This window comes from Gobio gobio (genome assembly GCF_949357685.1).
Source record: "Gobio gobio genome assembly, chromosome: 24".
Classification (NCBI taxonomy): domain Eukaryota; kingdom Metazoa; phylum Chordata; class Actinopteri; order Cypriniformes; family Gobionidae; genus Gobio; species Gobio gobio.
In genome coordinates this window covers 5,797,476-5,813,105 of record NC_137120.1, presented here as the reverse complement: position 1 = coordinate 5,813,105, position 15,630 = coordinate 5,797,476, and the positions used below count along the sequence as shown (strand labels likewise).

The following is a 15,630-nucleotide window of genomic DNA, read 5'->3' as shown; positions in this document are numbered from 1 at the left end:
AGAAGAAGAAGAAGAAGAAGAAGAAGAAGAAGAAGAAGAAGAAGAAGAAGCCGAGGAACCGGCACACAAGCCTCCACCACACCCTCTGGAGTTTTGGCTCTTTTGTGGCCCTTTAGAAGTTTTTGACATGCTCTTACATTGTGTGTTTTTTTCCAGTTGCTTATAAACAAATTAATGGCAAAAGTGTAATTACACTGTATTCAGCACAAACTGGGCTACCATAATATGTGAGCAACATGTATGTACATGCTTGTATTTCTGAGAGAAAAATGTTTATGCACGGTTTTTGAAAAAACTAACAAAATTGTTTTCAAATTAAGGCCTCCAAACACACAATAGATATGTGTTCACAAGACTTTTGACTCCAGCGTGTTTTCTTTAAACTGATGTGAGCATCATTGAGCTTACTCATTCACATAAAACAATATATTAATTTATGCCAGAGCATGTCTGACGGTCTTGGCGGTCGTGGTAGCATGGGCTCGTGTTGTTTCCACTTGTGCAGCACATCTCAGTTTCTTTTAATTAATTAATGTCTATTCACATAATGTCTATTCTTGTATTTGTATTTGCAATCTAGTCATGGCCAATAACATTTATGTTAATATTTATTCATCATACTGTTGAACTTGACAGTATGTTCTCTCTTGTTATTTCATAGGGAGCTTCAAAGATTTATCAGTAACAGAGAATTACCCTGTGTTTATCAGTATCCAATTATTTTTGTTGGGTAAAAAAGAAAAACTAAATAAACGAAGTAAAAATGTATTTCATAACTTTCCCCCCAAAAAGGGGTCCTTTAAGGAATATCTTTTAAAAAGTGCACTGCCCTGGTGACAGCTTTTGTACCCTTTTGTCTGAGAGTGTAGAAACTTCCAGGCAGATGTGTTGGAGACACTCTGCAGGACGTTGGCGCTCTAGAAGCAGGACTGGACACATCTGACTGTCAACCCATATGACTGTGCTCTTACCTTTAATGATCGACAGCGTAGCTTTGACACTGTCTTTGCCTTCGCTGTTCTCTGCCACACACTCGTAGATGTTCTCGTCTCGAGGCATCCGGAGAGGCTGGATCCTCAGGACTGCCCCCGCACCTTCGTCAAACTCTATCGTCTGTGTCAGAGGGATAAAGAGTGTAATATTTCACTGAAAAGCCTGGTGGTTCAAGAGACAAAAAGGCCATGAATTCAATCCCAGAACTGGAACGTTAGGCACTTCATTCCTGATTGCTCTGTCTTGGTAAATGACACATAACTTTCTAATTGAAAGGTTTTGGATGCTGATGTTATCGCTTCCTTGGTCAACCAGCATCACTAACTTTAACATAACCATAACTTTTGGTTCAAGGCTACGATAATGAGAAGCAGTCCAGTGATGGCACACTGTCCTAAGTGTGTGTAGATCAATATTAAAGCAAAGCCTTCAGGGGAAAACAAATGAATTTAAACCCCTTACGAAATGACTTTTAAAAGCAATGAAGATGATAATTTGAGCCAGAGTTGAGCGTACTCTTGGGTTTGCACCAATGAGTGGATCGGAAATACCAACACATTTTTGTGTTGATCTTTTTGAGGGAAGTTTTTCATCTTTGTTCAATAGAGACAGAATGGTTAAATGCAGAGCTAGTTTTAATTAAGATACACTAAACATCGATCAAGACACTACAGCTGCCAGCTGTGTTATATTAAAGGAACACAGCAAACAAGCAAGAAAATAAGACAGACTAGCTCTTTCTAAATACCACAGAAGCTAAGCTGTGTGCTTCATAAACACTTGAGATCTAACCCAGAAACACTTCCAGATGCTTTTGATGGCATTTTGTGAGAAATACTACAGGAATGGTTGATTATTCAACTGATATGTTTGTAAGTCTTACCTCGATGCGTTGAGAGTTCCCCCTCTTTCCTTTCTTGTTCCAGGTTACTCTTGGCTTGGGGTCACCTGTGGCTTGGCAAACGAAGGATACAACACCCCCGGAGACGCCGATCATGTTTTGAGGTCTTTTCGTAAACTCTGGTGCAGCTAAAAAAGAAAAAACTATTAGCATTTAGCTTCAGGCCTCATCACTAAAACAATGTACAGAATGGAACACTCACTTACTATTTACAATACTGCCTTCTATATTTAGTCAAAAATAGTAGGGGTGCACTATATCGGCCACCATATTGGTATCAGCCGATATATGTTAATTCTTAATGTTATTGTTATCGACCGATAAGAAAATTTGGCCAATATATTAAAGCCGATGAATAATGTATTATTTCCTTCAGCTAAAACACTTCAGATGCACACTGTTCACCATGATGTTTTTAAATTGCTTGAAATATGATTAGAATCACTTCAAAAAGGCTTAATTTAGGCTACAAAAAAATTATAATGAGAACATTATAATCATGTGCATGGCTTTTACTGATGACACTTTTGTATTTGTAATCAGGCTCTCAAAAATTATATAAAAATTTTTATTTTGATTTATCGGCCAATATATCGGTTATCAGCTTTCAAATATAAAGTATTATCGGGTATCGGTTTCGGCCAATATATCGGTTATCAGCTTTCAAATATAAAGGATTATCGGTTTCGCCCAATATATCGGTTATTGGCTTTCAAATATAAAGGATTATCGTTTCGCCCAATATATCAGTTATCGGCTTTCAAATATAAATAACTATCAGTTATCAGTATCGGCCAAAATTTAAAAAACATGTGAAAATATAATGCACAAAACTGAAAAATCAATGCAAAGTTAACCAGAATCACAAACAACGCAGTCACGGAAATAAAAATAATGAGCGTAAATCAAATATTTAAATAAGTTTAAAATTATATTGCTCAAAACTGAATCATGAATTCAAAATTATCTGAACCGCTCACAAAATCATGTTTTCTGCTCTTATTTTCATTTTTTGTATGTCCGTGCTCTTTTCTCCTTTGCTCGTTTCATCTTTCTGCGCTTGCTGTTTCAAATGTTGCAGTTAAGAGTTTCATGTAAATTAGGGCGGGTCTTAGCATCACCATTGGTCCACTAGTTCTAGATTGACAGCTTATCCTCAAGCTAATCAATTGAAGAGGGAAGTTTAAGTCACTCCAATGCGACTCATGCCGCAGTTCAGCCAGCAGCTGTTGAGCTATGAGTATATATAGAGTATAATGTTCTCTGAATAGGGAACGAGACGCTGCGTAGCTTATGACGCAGTCGGAACGCCCTCTGGCTGTGCCGATTGTCTGAAGTCCTTATATAATCATTGGCTGATGGCGCGGGCGCCGCCCCGACGCTCTTAGGTCGCCACACTATACTGGCGCGTGCGCCATCTGCTCCTCAGATTTCTCTGCCGAAAAGGATGGCCTGTCAGCAGCGCGAGGAGCTTGGCAGCGAACGCAGCATCTCGTTCCCTATTCAGAGAACATAGGTTACATAGGTAACCTGAGACATTCTCTTTCATAGGTTCACTCAACGCTGCCGTAGCTTATGACACAGTGGGAACGATATACCACACACGCCAAGCTAAGCGCTGTCATATCTGGCTCAAAGAATACCAGATAACCTACATGGCTGGATCAAGCAGATAAAACATGTGAACCTGGAGTCATGTTGAGATCCAAACTATAGAATCTCACAAAATTGTGCGGGAAGGACCAACCTGCCGCTACACAAATGTCCTCCGGAAGAGCCCCTCTAAAAAGCGCTTGAGAGGAAGCTACACTTCTGGTAGAGTGTGCCCGAATGCTAAGAGGTGAAGCTATACCACGCACCTCATATGCCAGCGAGATAGCCTCCGTCACCCAATGGGAAATCCTCTGCTTCGATGCGGCAAGCCCGCGGCGGCCAGCACCGAAGCATACCAAGAGCTGGTTTGATTTCCTCCAACCGTCAGACCGGTCCACATAACACTTCAATGCTCGGACAGGACAGAGCAAATTAAGCTTCTCGTCCTCCTCCGAGGCAAAAGGAGGAGGGTGGAAAGAGTGAAGGGTGATAACCTGAGAACGAAACGAAGTGTACAGAACTTTGGGCACATAACCTGGCCTAGGTCTTAAGGTAACCTTGACTAGACCTTGACTTAACCTTGACTTGACTAAAATCCATATAGGACCCATTAACAGAGAGGGCCTGTAGATCGCCCACTCGTTTCAAGGAGGATAAGGCTAACAAAAGGGCAACCTTGAATCCATTCTGGAGCTGACTCAAAGGGCTCAAAGGAGCCTTTGTTAACCCCTCCAGGACAACTGAAAGGTCCCAAGAGGGAATACCAAGGGAGCGTGCTGGTCTTAGGCACCTAACCCCTCGCAAAATAAAATAGACGAGACTAACCTATGTTTGCCCAGAGGGACTTCATCCAATTCTCTTCGAGCAGCAATGGCAGCGACATAGACCCTGAGGGTGGTGGCTGCTGCTCCAGCGGCAAACTTCTCCTGCAGGATCTCCAGTACTGAACCCACCAGGCAGCTAACTGGGTCCACCGCATGATACGAGCACCATGACTCAAAGACCCTCCACGTGGAGGACTAGAGCCTCCTAGTGGAAGGAGCTCTCACACTCGCAATGGTCTCCTGAACATCAGCAGGGAGACCAGCGTCTAGAGCTAATGGCCCTTGATGGGCCATACCCACAGCTTCCAAATTCCGGGTGAGGATGCCAAATCCTGCTCTGAAGTTGGGACAGTAGGTCTTCTCTGATCGGGATCTCCCAGGGGGGAGAGTCCAGAAGGAGAACCATCTCTGAGAACCAAGTCTGGGACGGCCAGAGTGGGGCCACAAGCAGGAGGCTGACTCCACTCTCTCTCACCCTGCACAGAACCGCCGGAATCAGTTTGATGGGCGGAAATGCATAGAGTTTCAGATTGGGCCATGGGTGCGCGAATGCATCCATCCCCAATGGTGATGGGGAGCTCAGAGAGAACCAGAGCCAGCACTGGGACGACTCTTTCGAGGCAAAGAGGTCCACCTCCGCTCTGCCAAACACTTCCCAAATCTGAGTTACAGTTTGAGGGTTCCACATCCATTCCCCCGACCTGAACTGCAAGGTTCAAGACCCCAGGTACATGGACCTCTCTCAGGGACAGGAGTTTGTCCTGAGCCCACAGGAGGAGATGGCGTGCATGCCTGTCCAGGGTGCGTGACCTTGAGCCCCCTTGGCGATTCACATGAGACACCACCGCCATGTTGTCAGTCCTGACGATGACATGGTGTCCCATGAGAGAGGGGAGAAAGTGCCGAAGGGCCAGGGAGACAGCTCTCAGATCTAGGCAGTTTATATGCCAAGAGAGGCTCCCCCTCCCCCTCCCAGACTCCGCATGCTGGTCTGCCCTTGAATACCACGCCCCAGCCGGTCAGAGAGGCATTCGTCGTAATCATTTGGCGACGGAAAACAGCCCTCATACTGACCCCCCTCTGAAGAAAGAGAGGGTCCCGCCATACTGATAGGGCACAGAAGCAACCTCGTGACCTCGTCAGTAGGCGAAGGGGTGATCCTGTTGATCGAGCACCTGACAGCTTCATCCACCAGAGGAAGAGCCTCATGTGGAGCAGTCCCAGGGGAAGCACCGGGGAAGCTGGGGCCATGAGACCCAGGAGCCTGCAACAAATACCCACAGAAACATGATGGTGAGCCTGAAGCGGGCCAAACATGCTACGAGACTGAAAATCCGGGCAGGAACCAAACAGGCCTGCATCAGAACGGAATCCAGGCGGACCCCTAAAAAGGTGGTCTGCTTTGCTGGGGTGAGAACACTCTTGTCGGTGTTCACTCTCAAGCCAAGGGACTGAATGTGCTGAAGAGCATCGTCCCTGTGACGAGTCACCAACTCCCTGGAGTGGGCCAGGATGAGCCAATCGTCCAGGTAATTGAGTATACGGATGCCCTGGAGCCTCAACGGGGCCAGAGCAGATTCCATACACTTTGTGAACATCGGCGCCAGGGCAAGGCCAAAGGGAAGGACTCTGTACTGATAAGCCCTTCCCTCGAAGGCGAATATGAGAAACTTCCTGTGTCGTCGGACGACCTGAATATGGAAGTAGGCATCTTTCAGGTCTATCGTAACTAACCAGTCCCCCGCATGTATTTGTGACAAAATAGTCTTGAGCGTTAGCATCTTGAACTTCCCTCTGTAGACGGCGAAGTGCAGACGGCGAAGGTCCAGAATGGGACGCAGTCCACCGTCCTTCTTCGGAACCAAGAAATAGTGGCTGAAGAAGCCACACTCCGTTTCCGCTAACGGAACCTCTTCTATCGCCTTTTTCAGGAGGAGAGAAGTAAGTTCCTGTTGTAGAACAGAAGCCTCTGAGGCGCTGTTTACTACAGTTGGAATGACCCCGTCGAAGCGAGGGGGGTTGCGACTGGAGAACTGGAGTGTGTAACCGGACTGAACTGTGCGGAGGACCCAGGATGATACCCCTGGCAGATGCTTCCACTCGTGGGAGAAATGTGACAGAGGGAGTGGAGTGCTGAGGTGCAGTGGACATACCTGAGACAGGTGCTGCGTTCCACTCCAGTTTTAGACATGCACTTGCGAACTTCCCTAAGCACTTCCCCTCGGGGGAATCCCCGCTGCCATTTTGAAGTGCGTTCCACTTTGTGAAGTGGACAAGGGAAGTTTATATGGACAGACACTTGCTCCCTCGATTTTGACCGAGGGAGCGAGTCTACTTAATATGTACACTTCAGGCAGCTTCATATACCACAATGCAACACGATTGTGACGTCACCGCATATTGCGTTTAATTTACCCCACCGCAAACAACTCTATGATATTTTTAAAAACATTTAAAACAACCCAAATACACCTATATACATATAGAATGCTGCATTAAACAATTTCGTAAAGGAAAAAAATAATAATAAATCAACTCCATAGTGGATTCGAAGGGATCAAGGGCTTAGGACGTTCCAGTTCAGTCCATTGCAAATGTTCCTCCAGTAGTGGGCACTCATGCAACGTAAGCAATGACGCACATCCGAGTGAACGAGACGGAAGGAAGTTAATGAGTGAAGGGCATAATAAAAATGAACTGGAACGCAGCAAGGGTGTCGAGCTGATCCTTGAAGGGGGCGTGGTCATCCGCGGAGGAGAGCAAGTGGCGTCTTAATGCGGAGTGGGAAATGTCACATCCGGAGTGGGAAAAATAGGCCCCGCTGTCTCCAGGAGAAGACAGAACGTGTCTCCGTCTGAACGAGCGGCGGATGGTGAGCCAATCAGACGTGAGGGGAGAAAGCAAAAAGCGTCTCCTTCCTTCAGTTCTGCATTTCAAAACGCGCTGGGCGAAGAAAGTGACAGAGCTGGACAAGGAGAGCTGGCGAGAGGTGGGCAGAAACGCTTGCGCGGTCTGACCCAGCCATGGACGTGAGGCGGAGCTCTCCTTTTTCTGACCAGAAGGTCAGGAATGGCTCGAAGTGGCCGGAGCAGAGGGTTTGCTGGGCCGCTTCGGGTCAATGCGCCTGTGAGGCCGTTGACGAGGAAATGGGCGACCACGAGCTCCCCAGATCGTGGTGGGTGGGGGATGACCCTGGTCGCTCCTCCTACTGGGGAAATCCCTCCTGTGAGAAAGACATTCTCTGGACTGAGAGGGGGAGGGGTTAGGAGAGTCCCTAGCCCTCCTAGGCATAAACTGCTTAAAGGCAGCTGACTGGGACTTGGCGGCTCGAAACATTTCAACCACCGTGTTGATCACTCCTCCAAACAAACCAGACTGTGAGACTGGGGAGTCCAGCAGAAAAACGCTCCGCCACCACCGCGCCTGCCATGGCGCATCCTATGGCATGAGTGGTATGTTTAGTGGCTCTCTAGTGCGCAGCTCTTGAACTGCTTCCAGAGTCAAGCCGTCGCCATCGTCCATCTCCTTCAAAACAACCGCCTGATAGGCTTGGAAGATAGCCATAGTATGGAGGGCCATGCCAGACTGACCAGCTGCAGTGTAAGACTTTCCGATAAGGGCGGAAGTGGTCCTGCACGGCTTAGTGGGAAGGAGAGGGCGGGACTTCCACGAGGGAGCGATATGAGTGGCCAGTGTATCTTCCACCGCAGGAATGATGGAATAGCCCTGCTCCACAGAACCAACGAGGTTGGTGAAGTCAGTGGCTGCCGCGTTTTTCAAGCGGGCTGAGAAGGGCTGTTTCCAGGATCTGGAGATTTCGCTATGCAGATCGCTGAAAAATGGTAGCTTTCTCCACGCTGGCCTGGAATTAGGACCACTTAGAAATCTCTCGTCGAGTCGAGAAGATTGGGCCTCACGGGGCTCGTCCGGCCACTCGATGGCACGTTGACGAGCTCAGCATAGGCCGCCGAGGGCCGCTAGGTGGGAGAGCGTTGTTGGTAAAAGCAGGCCCGAAATCCTCAGAGTCGGACGCTGCAGTGAACACGACGTCATCTAGCCCGAAAGAAACCGCCTCGCGTGCTTCCGGGCTAGGACATAAGTAATCGTGAGAAAACTCGACGGGCGGAGCCCCGCACATGTGCTCGGGGGAGAGAGGGAGAGAAAGGGCGAGGCCCGTCTGCTCGCATTCCACATCCTCGAGCTCTATATCCGAACCCCAGGTCGCGGATCCAAGAGAGGCTTGCGCGGCTACGGGAGCGCGACGGGGAAAAACGGATGACTCCCTATCAAAAACCGCAAGCCTCGAGCAGAGGGTTTTGAGAAGGAGGTTATCGCAAAATTTACATTTTGAAGATCCCTGAAAACCCCAAGCATTTAACGCACTTACTGTGAGGGTCGTCATTCGCGATAAAGCGAGTGCACGACGGCAGGCAGCAACGAAACTCCATGGACACTTCACCGCAAGCAGAACAAAGTTCCACTATCCGCAGTCACTGAAGTGCTGGTGATGAAAGTTGAACGAAATCCAAGATATTTGGGCCAGAAAAGTCGAAACCAAAGGGCTAGAAATGGCCGCTTCGTGAAGGCAGAGATATCTGAGGAGCAGATGGCGCGCACCAGTATAGTGTGGAGTCTATTCTTTTGTATGATAGAAGTTTTAGGGGGGGTTTCTCATAATTAAAGCAGTCAAATTAACGTTATTACTTACTAATGGCTGGCCCTCCAGCAGCCGCTGTTGAGCTACGAGTATAACGTGTTCTCTATCACCAGTGGAGGAAGTAATAGGCTACAAATAACCAGATACATATTGACTTTGGTAAAAGTAGAAGCGCCACAATGACAACCCAACTTAAGTAAAAAAGTACCTGATTTGAAATGTACTTTATGAAAATTAAAAGTACTTGCATGACAATGTATTCTATTAATGTCTACTCGAATAATAAAAAAAAAAGTTTAATTAAGTTAGTTGTGGGTTAATGTAATTGTGCTTACCATCTGTGGCCCAGTTTGCGTAGAAAGAACGGTAATTTTCCTCCAAAGTGGAAAGCGTCTTTCTGAAGATTTAGTTCATTTCTGAAGCTCATGGCTCCAACACGCTCAGCGCCGCGCACTGCATCAACCTAGAATGCCCTTTGTGACATGCTGGTTCGAATATAGCCCTGTCTGAAATAAGTAGCTAGGGCTGCCCCCAACTAAAAAAAAAATTCTAGTAGCCTAGTTGCTCATTTAAGTCGTTGTTCACAAAGCTTTTAATGTATATGATAGTTTAAACAGCTCAATAACCCTTTATTTAAAAGTTTAATGTAGGCCCTAGTCCTAGTCCATTGCATTACGATTGCAAGAAGGATCAATAATGTAAAAAATGTGATGTGCAGTCAAATGTCCCGATTTGTATGTTGTTTAAACAAGTGTTCTCATGCTCGTTGTGCTTAGTCGAGTTTTGACGTGTTTTATAGACTTGATATTGTTTCTTATTCATATGTGGTTACATTCCACCACTGGCTGTGAAAAAATATTTCTTTGGAATGAGAGTGGCACTAACCAACTATTTGGGGTCATGATCATTTGACCAATTTCTGATTAACCTCTCTAAAATGTTGATTGTGTAAATTAATATATTTAATAATATATTAATGATTGTAAACAAATATATTTCCTTGCACAAACAGTGGATGCGCGGTTGGCAGTGACAGCTGCGGACTCCACGGGCAGAAGATGTCACGAAAAATTATATTTTAATTAAATTCAGGCGGGTTAAAAACCGCCAGTTCAACTATTCAAATGAATAAATAAAAGATATACATTGTTAAATATTGTTGCAGCGCCTGGTAGGCCACTAAGCAAACCTGCAAGCTATGAGCCCAGCTGTCAGTATGGAGGCCTAAACATCTCGTACATGAAACTGCCTGAGTTTTGTTTTGATATTAGTTATATTTTAAAACAGCCCGTCATTGTAATCACTCGGGGAATAGGCATTTAAAAGAGAGAACGCAAGAGCTAAACTTCTACAAATTCAATAACACCCACAGCAAAAAAAAAAGAAGGTAAGAAAAATAGTCTGAAAACTTTTCCTATTAATTAGAGGCAAGTTTTGGAGTTGATATGGACAATTAAAAATGTGAACATGCATTGCACAGTTGTGCGGTGGACTTTCAGCGAATGAATAGAGTCAGCGTTTCTTTAATATCGAGGCTCCATAGTTTGTTTCTTGTATGATTATTAGGCCTGCTGGTATAAAACGAGTTGCACTGTCTGCGTGAAAAAGACGAGCTCTCTTCCCATGCAGTCAAAATGAACGATTTAATTTCTTCAGACTCGTCCTAGTCGTCACCCTGATATGACAGTGTGTAGAGTTAGCCAATAATGTGAATGACTTGTTATTTTATTCAAGCTTTCTTTCTTTTTGCAATAGGCATTAATTAGTAGTGGGCATGTAGAAATGATGTGCCAAATTACGTTTTTATTACAATGATAAAATTGTACAGTAGCCTTTTCAGGTAACGTCAGGTTTGCCAATGTGCGTTTTATTTAGGGTGTTTATTTATTTTTGTCCCTGTGCGCCAATCGGTTCACTGCTGATATTCTGGGGTACAATATTCATAGCCAATAGGCTATACTAGCAGGAGCACGGGAAGTGGAGGTGCTGCAAATTTTTGTTAATTTACATTTATTCACTTTAGGCACTTAGCAATTTATTTGTACACTTTAAGTGGCCATTAAAAAAAGGCTTGAAATTTATATGTTGAATTTACAAAACATACACAAGGTCATATTGTGACCATTGCGGTGTGCGTATAGAGCGCAGTAATATTTCCTCCAGAGTGAGAGCGCCTTTCTGAAGATTCATTTCTAAAGCTCATGCCCTTTGTGACATGCTGGTTCGAATATAGGCCTACTGAAATAAATAGCTAGGGCTGCCCCACACTTAAGGTTTTTTTTTCTTCTAGTTGTTCACTTAAGCCTTTGTTCACGCGGCGCTGGCGCCTCCATGCCATTGTCTGCTATATTTGCTTATTATTTATTAAATCCACGAAATTGGTTGATAAAACATTGATTCAAATTAAGATACAATTTATACAAAATGAAATTCACTTTAAAGAAAGGCTTTCAACAAAACAAAACTTAACAAAACTTAAAGTGGTCAAAATCATTTCTGACCCCCATGTCTTCTGACATATTGCACATCTAATGTGTTCTGTTCATTTTTCATAATCAATGTAAATGAAATAAATTATAATATTTCAACATATGAAACTAAACAAGTAAAGTAGGCTACAGTACAGAGAAATGTCATGTCGGAGCGGGATTTGAGCGCACGCCGTTTTACCGGTGAGTGGTTCATGAGTGGAGCGCACAGCCAAGCGTCAATAAGCATCCAGTCGTGATTACATTTGACTGCTTTAATTGTGAGAACCCCCCTAAAACGTCTATCATACAAAAGAATAGAGTCCTGAGATTATATTCATAACAATACAATAATGTATTTCCTTGCAGATAGTGATAGAGAACGCGTTATACTCATAGCTCAACAGCGGCTGGCTGAACTGCGGCATGAGTTGCATTGGAGTGACGTAAACTTCCCTCTTCGATTGATTGGCTTGAGGATAAGCTGTCAATCTAGAACTAGTTGACCAATGGTGATGCTAAGACCCGCCCTAATTTACATGAAACTCTAACTGCAACATTTGAAACCGCAAGTGCAGAATGTGGAAACAAGAGCAAAGGAGAAGAGAGCACGAACATACAAAAAAATGAAAATAAGAGCAGAAAACATGATTTTTTTTTTAGCGATTCAGATAATTTTGAATTCATGATTCAGTTGAGCGATATAACTTTAAACTTGTTTAAATATTTGATTTATGCTTATTATTGTTATTTCCGTGACTGCGTTGTTTGTGATTCTGATTAACTTTGCATTGATTTTTCAGTTTTTTGCAATATATTTTCACATGTGTTTTTAAAATTTGTATTCACGCTTATTCTTTTTTTATGTATTACAACAAGACATGAGAAGAGGCTCTTTAGGGGAACATGCTAAAGTCCAGAAAGCGTACAGATATGAGGAGAAAATCAAACAGTCAGGCAAGCAAGGCAAATTAATTATTAACCGCTCGTGGGCAGGCACGCATGCGAGCCCCTGAATCTCAGGGTGCAGATAAACACACTTGAAGAGTTAAAGTTCCAGAGAGCGGAGACGATGAAGCCCGAGGTCTTTCAGTTTCATTCTGAAGTTAAGAAAGCTCAAAACACAAAAAACACAGGTTTTCTAATTGAGTTAGTATGAGTATTCGGTAATCACATTTCGATATCATACCTACTTTACCTCTGAAAAAGGCAATTACGGGGAACCCAGTGCCGGATAATGTCCTAAGTGGCTGTAATTTGAGAAATCAATGTTTCGGCCTAAACATCTGTAATCTTTAGCCTCTAAACATCTAGCCTCAACATCTACATACAAGCCAAGCACCTGCTCCTATTACAACCAGACCGGGGTCTGGCGCTAACATTACAGAAAGTGCGTAGATGCGAAGGAGGTTCTTGCACTCATCTTTAGAATCACAGCAAAAAGAGGTGTTGTAGACTCAACTGAAAGTCGACAAAACGAGTAAAACTAGAAGAGAAAGTCCTGGCGAGTGTCTCACAGAGAGCAAAAGGACTGCCGCAGGTTTAGCTTCACCTACTTGAACACAGAGATTTGAAAAGTAAATCGAAACAGATTGCCACCCAATTTACATCTTGAATTACACCTATTTTAGTATTGAAAGCAGTAGGGGGAGGCTTTACCTCCGCTTTCATCCCACACTCGCCCCTCTTTGCTTAACTTGACTCTTTGTTTTGTTTCCCTAACACATAGTCATAAATGCTTTACAAAAGTATATGAGTGCAAAAATAGCTGTATCTCTTAAATTATCTAACAGATTATTGGATGTTGTGAACCACCCTTCATGTTAAGTAAAGCTTGAGTTTAGACGTAAACATGCTTTACGCACGTATATGTATGCAAACACACAATAGTACACAATCCAGCACCTCAGTATTCAAGCGGCAAGTTTCTTTGAATTTTGTGCCAAAACACCAGCCACTCTGCCATGACAGAACTTCCCACAAATGCCCATATGAGTGGTCCTACAGTTTGACAGAAGAGTTAGCAAAAACTAGAATCCAGGACTATGATGTTGACCCAAAATGGCCGCCCTCAAACACTGGATCTGCCAATAGTGGGCCTGCAATGGTACTATATCGATGTCAACCCAAAATGGCTGCCCTCAACCACTGGATCTGCCAATAGTGGGCCTACAATGGTACTACGTCGATGTTGACCCAACATCGGCTGCCCTCAGCCAATTACATTAACATTTGCATGACACTTACTCTTCTTTGGGGGAGTAAAATGATATTACTTATACACTTTTAAGACACTTGAGACTTCAACTTTTAAGCTTGAGTTTCATATTAGTTAACTTACATAAGGCCAGGGAGCCGGTGAGCAGCGGAGACAGCAGCAGGGCGCTCAGGGAGAGCAGGATGGGCAGGTGGCCGGCTGGCATCATGTCGCAGATGACCTTTGACCTGGCTTGCAAGCCGTACAGGCTGGAGACGAGCGGTCGGCACACTGAACGCTTGGCACTCTGGAGGAGACAAAACAGAAGAATCCTGATGAGTAATGGCTGACAGGCGATATAAAAACCAGTATGTTAGTTTCACCAGTCAACCATCGAGCTCATTCACAAGCTTTACCAGAACGTTCACTTTGAGCCTGTTCACAAGACTCCCAATTTCACTTTTACACAACTCATAATTAGTCTGGCACTTTCGCTGGATCTCGTCATTATTTACTTATCCGCCCATATTGTAATTATCAAGACTGTCATCAATATTTCAGATGGCGTCTCTTTGTTTTAGCCAAATTGCGATTATTCCCCCCGTCACCACTCTTTGCCTCAGGAGTCTTCTTACGGGTTGCTGTGTTTTCTCACACAGGCGGGGCGGAAACCTGGCGAATGTGCTTGTACACCATTTAATTAAAAATAGCAAGAACATCAGATGTCAAGAGATGCACAAACACGTGTAGTTGCTTTCGGAAGCACTCGCTCACGTCGAGAATGAAAGAGATGTTGACATGAAGCACTGAGAATCTAAAGAGTGTCCTTCATGTATTTTTTTTGCCGTAAGATTACAGTTAACATTATATAAAGTAAATGTATATATAAACATTAAAGTAATTTATTCCACTCAAGTTTATTCAACTTCAAGTAAATAACTGAAATAATCACAACAGACTGGCCAATCACAAAAAAGGCCATACAATTTAATTCATATACAGTATGAACTAATGGACACTTTTTTGTTAACTGAAATACACAAGAATCCACTAAATACACACTACACATTATAGAGAAACCATACAATCATAAGCTATAACAAAAAAAATTTTTTTAACTAAGTGAGTGTATAATTCAGCAGCAAAAAAGTAATTCTTGAAAAAATCTTTGGTGCAGAGTAAGTTTACAAAATCTAAACATGTTAATAAAAACAAATGATAATCTACTATTTGTATTATAAAATACATCCATGTATGATTCAACAATTTATTTTATTATTTATATATATGAATGTAAAGAATTATACACACACAAATCATATAAAAGTAAAAGATGCTTATTTAAATGTATTGTGCTGCTTTTTAATGGGGCAACAAGATAAGATGGATACGACAGAACAAGATAGGCTCTTAAAAATCTTTCAGTGCGCAAAAGCGTGAAAACACAAACCTACAACATGGAGTCAGAGCACAAAGAGAAGAAATGTCGGACGCACAAATCCTACATCTGTCCAGTTTTGAAGCGATTGAAAGGGTACTGGGGTCTCAAAGACACCAAACAGAACAATACATTATATAAAACAGCCTAAAAAGCCAGCTCAAATAGTTATTTAATGATTAGAAACTGTCTAAATTATACATGAATGATTTTACAGATTAAAATGACCATTGTAAATCATGTTTACTTACAATAGTTCCACACACGTCCACGTAACTTTAGTTCGGATGACAGCGGTCAAGACCAGTCGCACTTTTTTTAATGTGCGCGTCTAATCGTGCTCTTACGGTATGGGTGCTGGAAGCGGCCAAAATGGATTTAAATACCGTAATAAATGCGTTTCATTTATACTGTTGCATTTAACCCTAAGAAGGGCAAGACCATAAAAAATACATAAACAAATTTAGTCATTGCTATTTTCAGTCTTATTAGGACACAAATAATACAACTTCTAGTTTTTTTTAAATAACATGTTTTAAATTTTAATGTTTGTATACAT

The 15,630-nt window shown here is 43.3% G+C and overlaps 1 protein-coding gene across 1 annotated transcript; it reads right to left on the bottom strand.

Moving 5' to 3' along the window:
- Window positions 1–718: 718 nt before the first annotated feature.
- LOC307120926 (receptor-type tyrosine-protein phosphatase S-like) lies at window positions 719–15,409 on the bottom strand. Its single transcript, XM_079808203.1, has 4 exons — window positions 15,323–15,409; window positions 13,778–13,940; window positions 1,877–2,022; window positions 719–1,113 (listed from the first exon to the last, which is right to left on the bottom strand). The coding sequence occupies exons 2-4, from the start codon at window positions 13,860–13,862 to the stop codon at window positions 814–816; spliced, it is 531 nt and encodes a 176-aa protein (XP_079664329.1). The 5' UTR covers window positions 13,863–13,940; window positions 15,323–15,409; the 3' UTR covers window positions 719–813.
- Window positions 15,410–15,630: the final 221 nt, after the last annotated feature.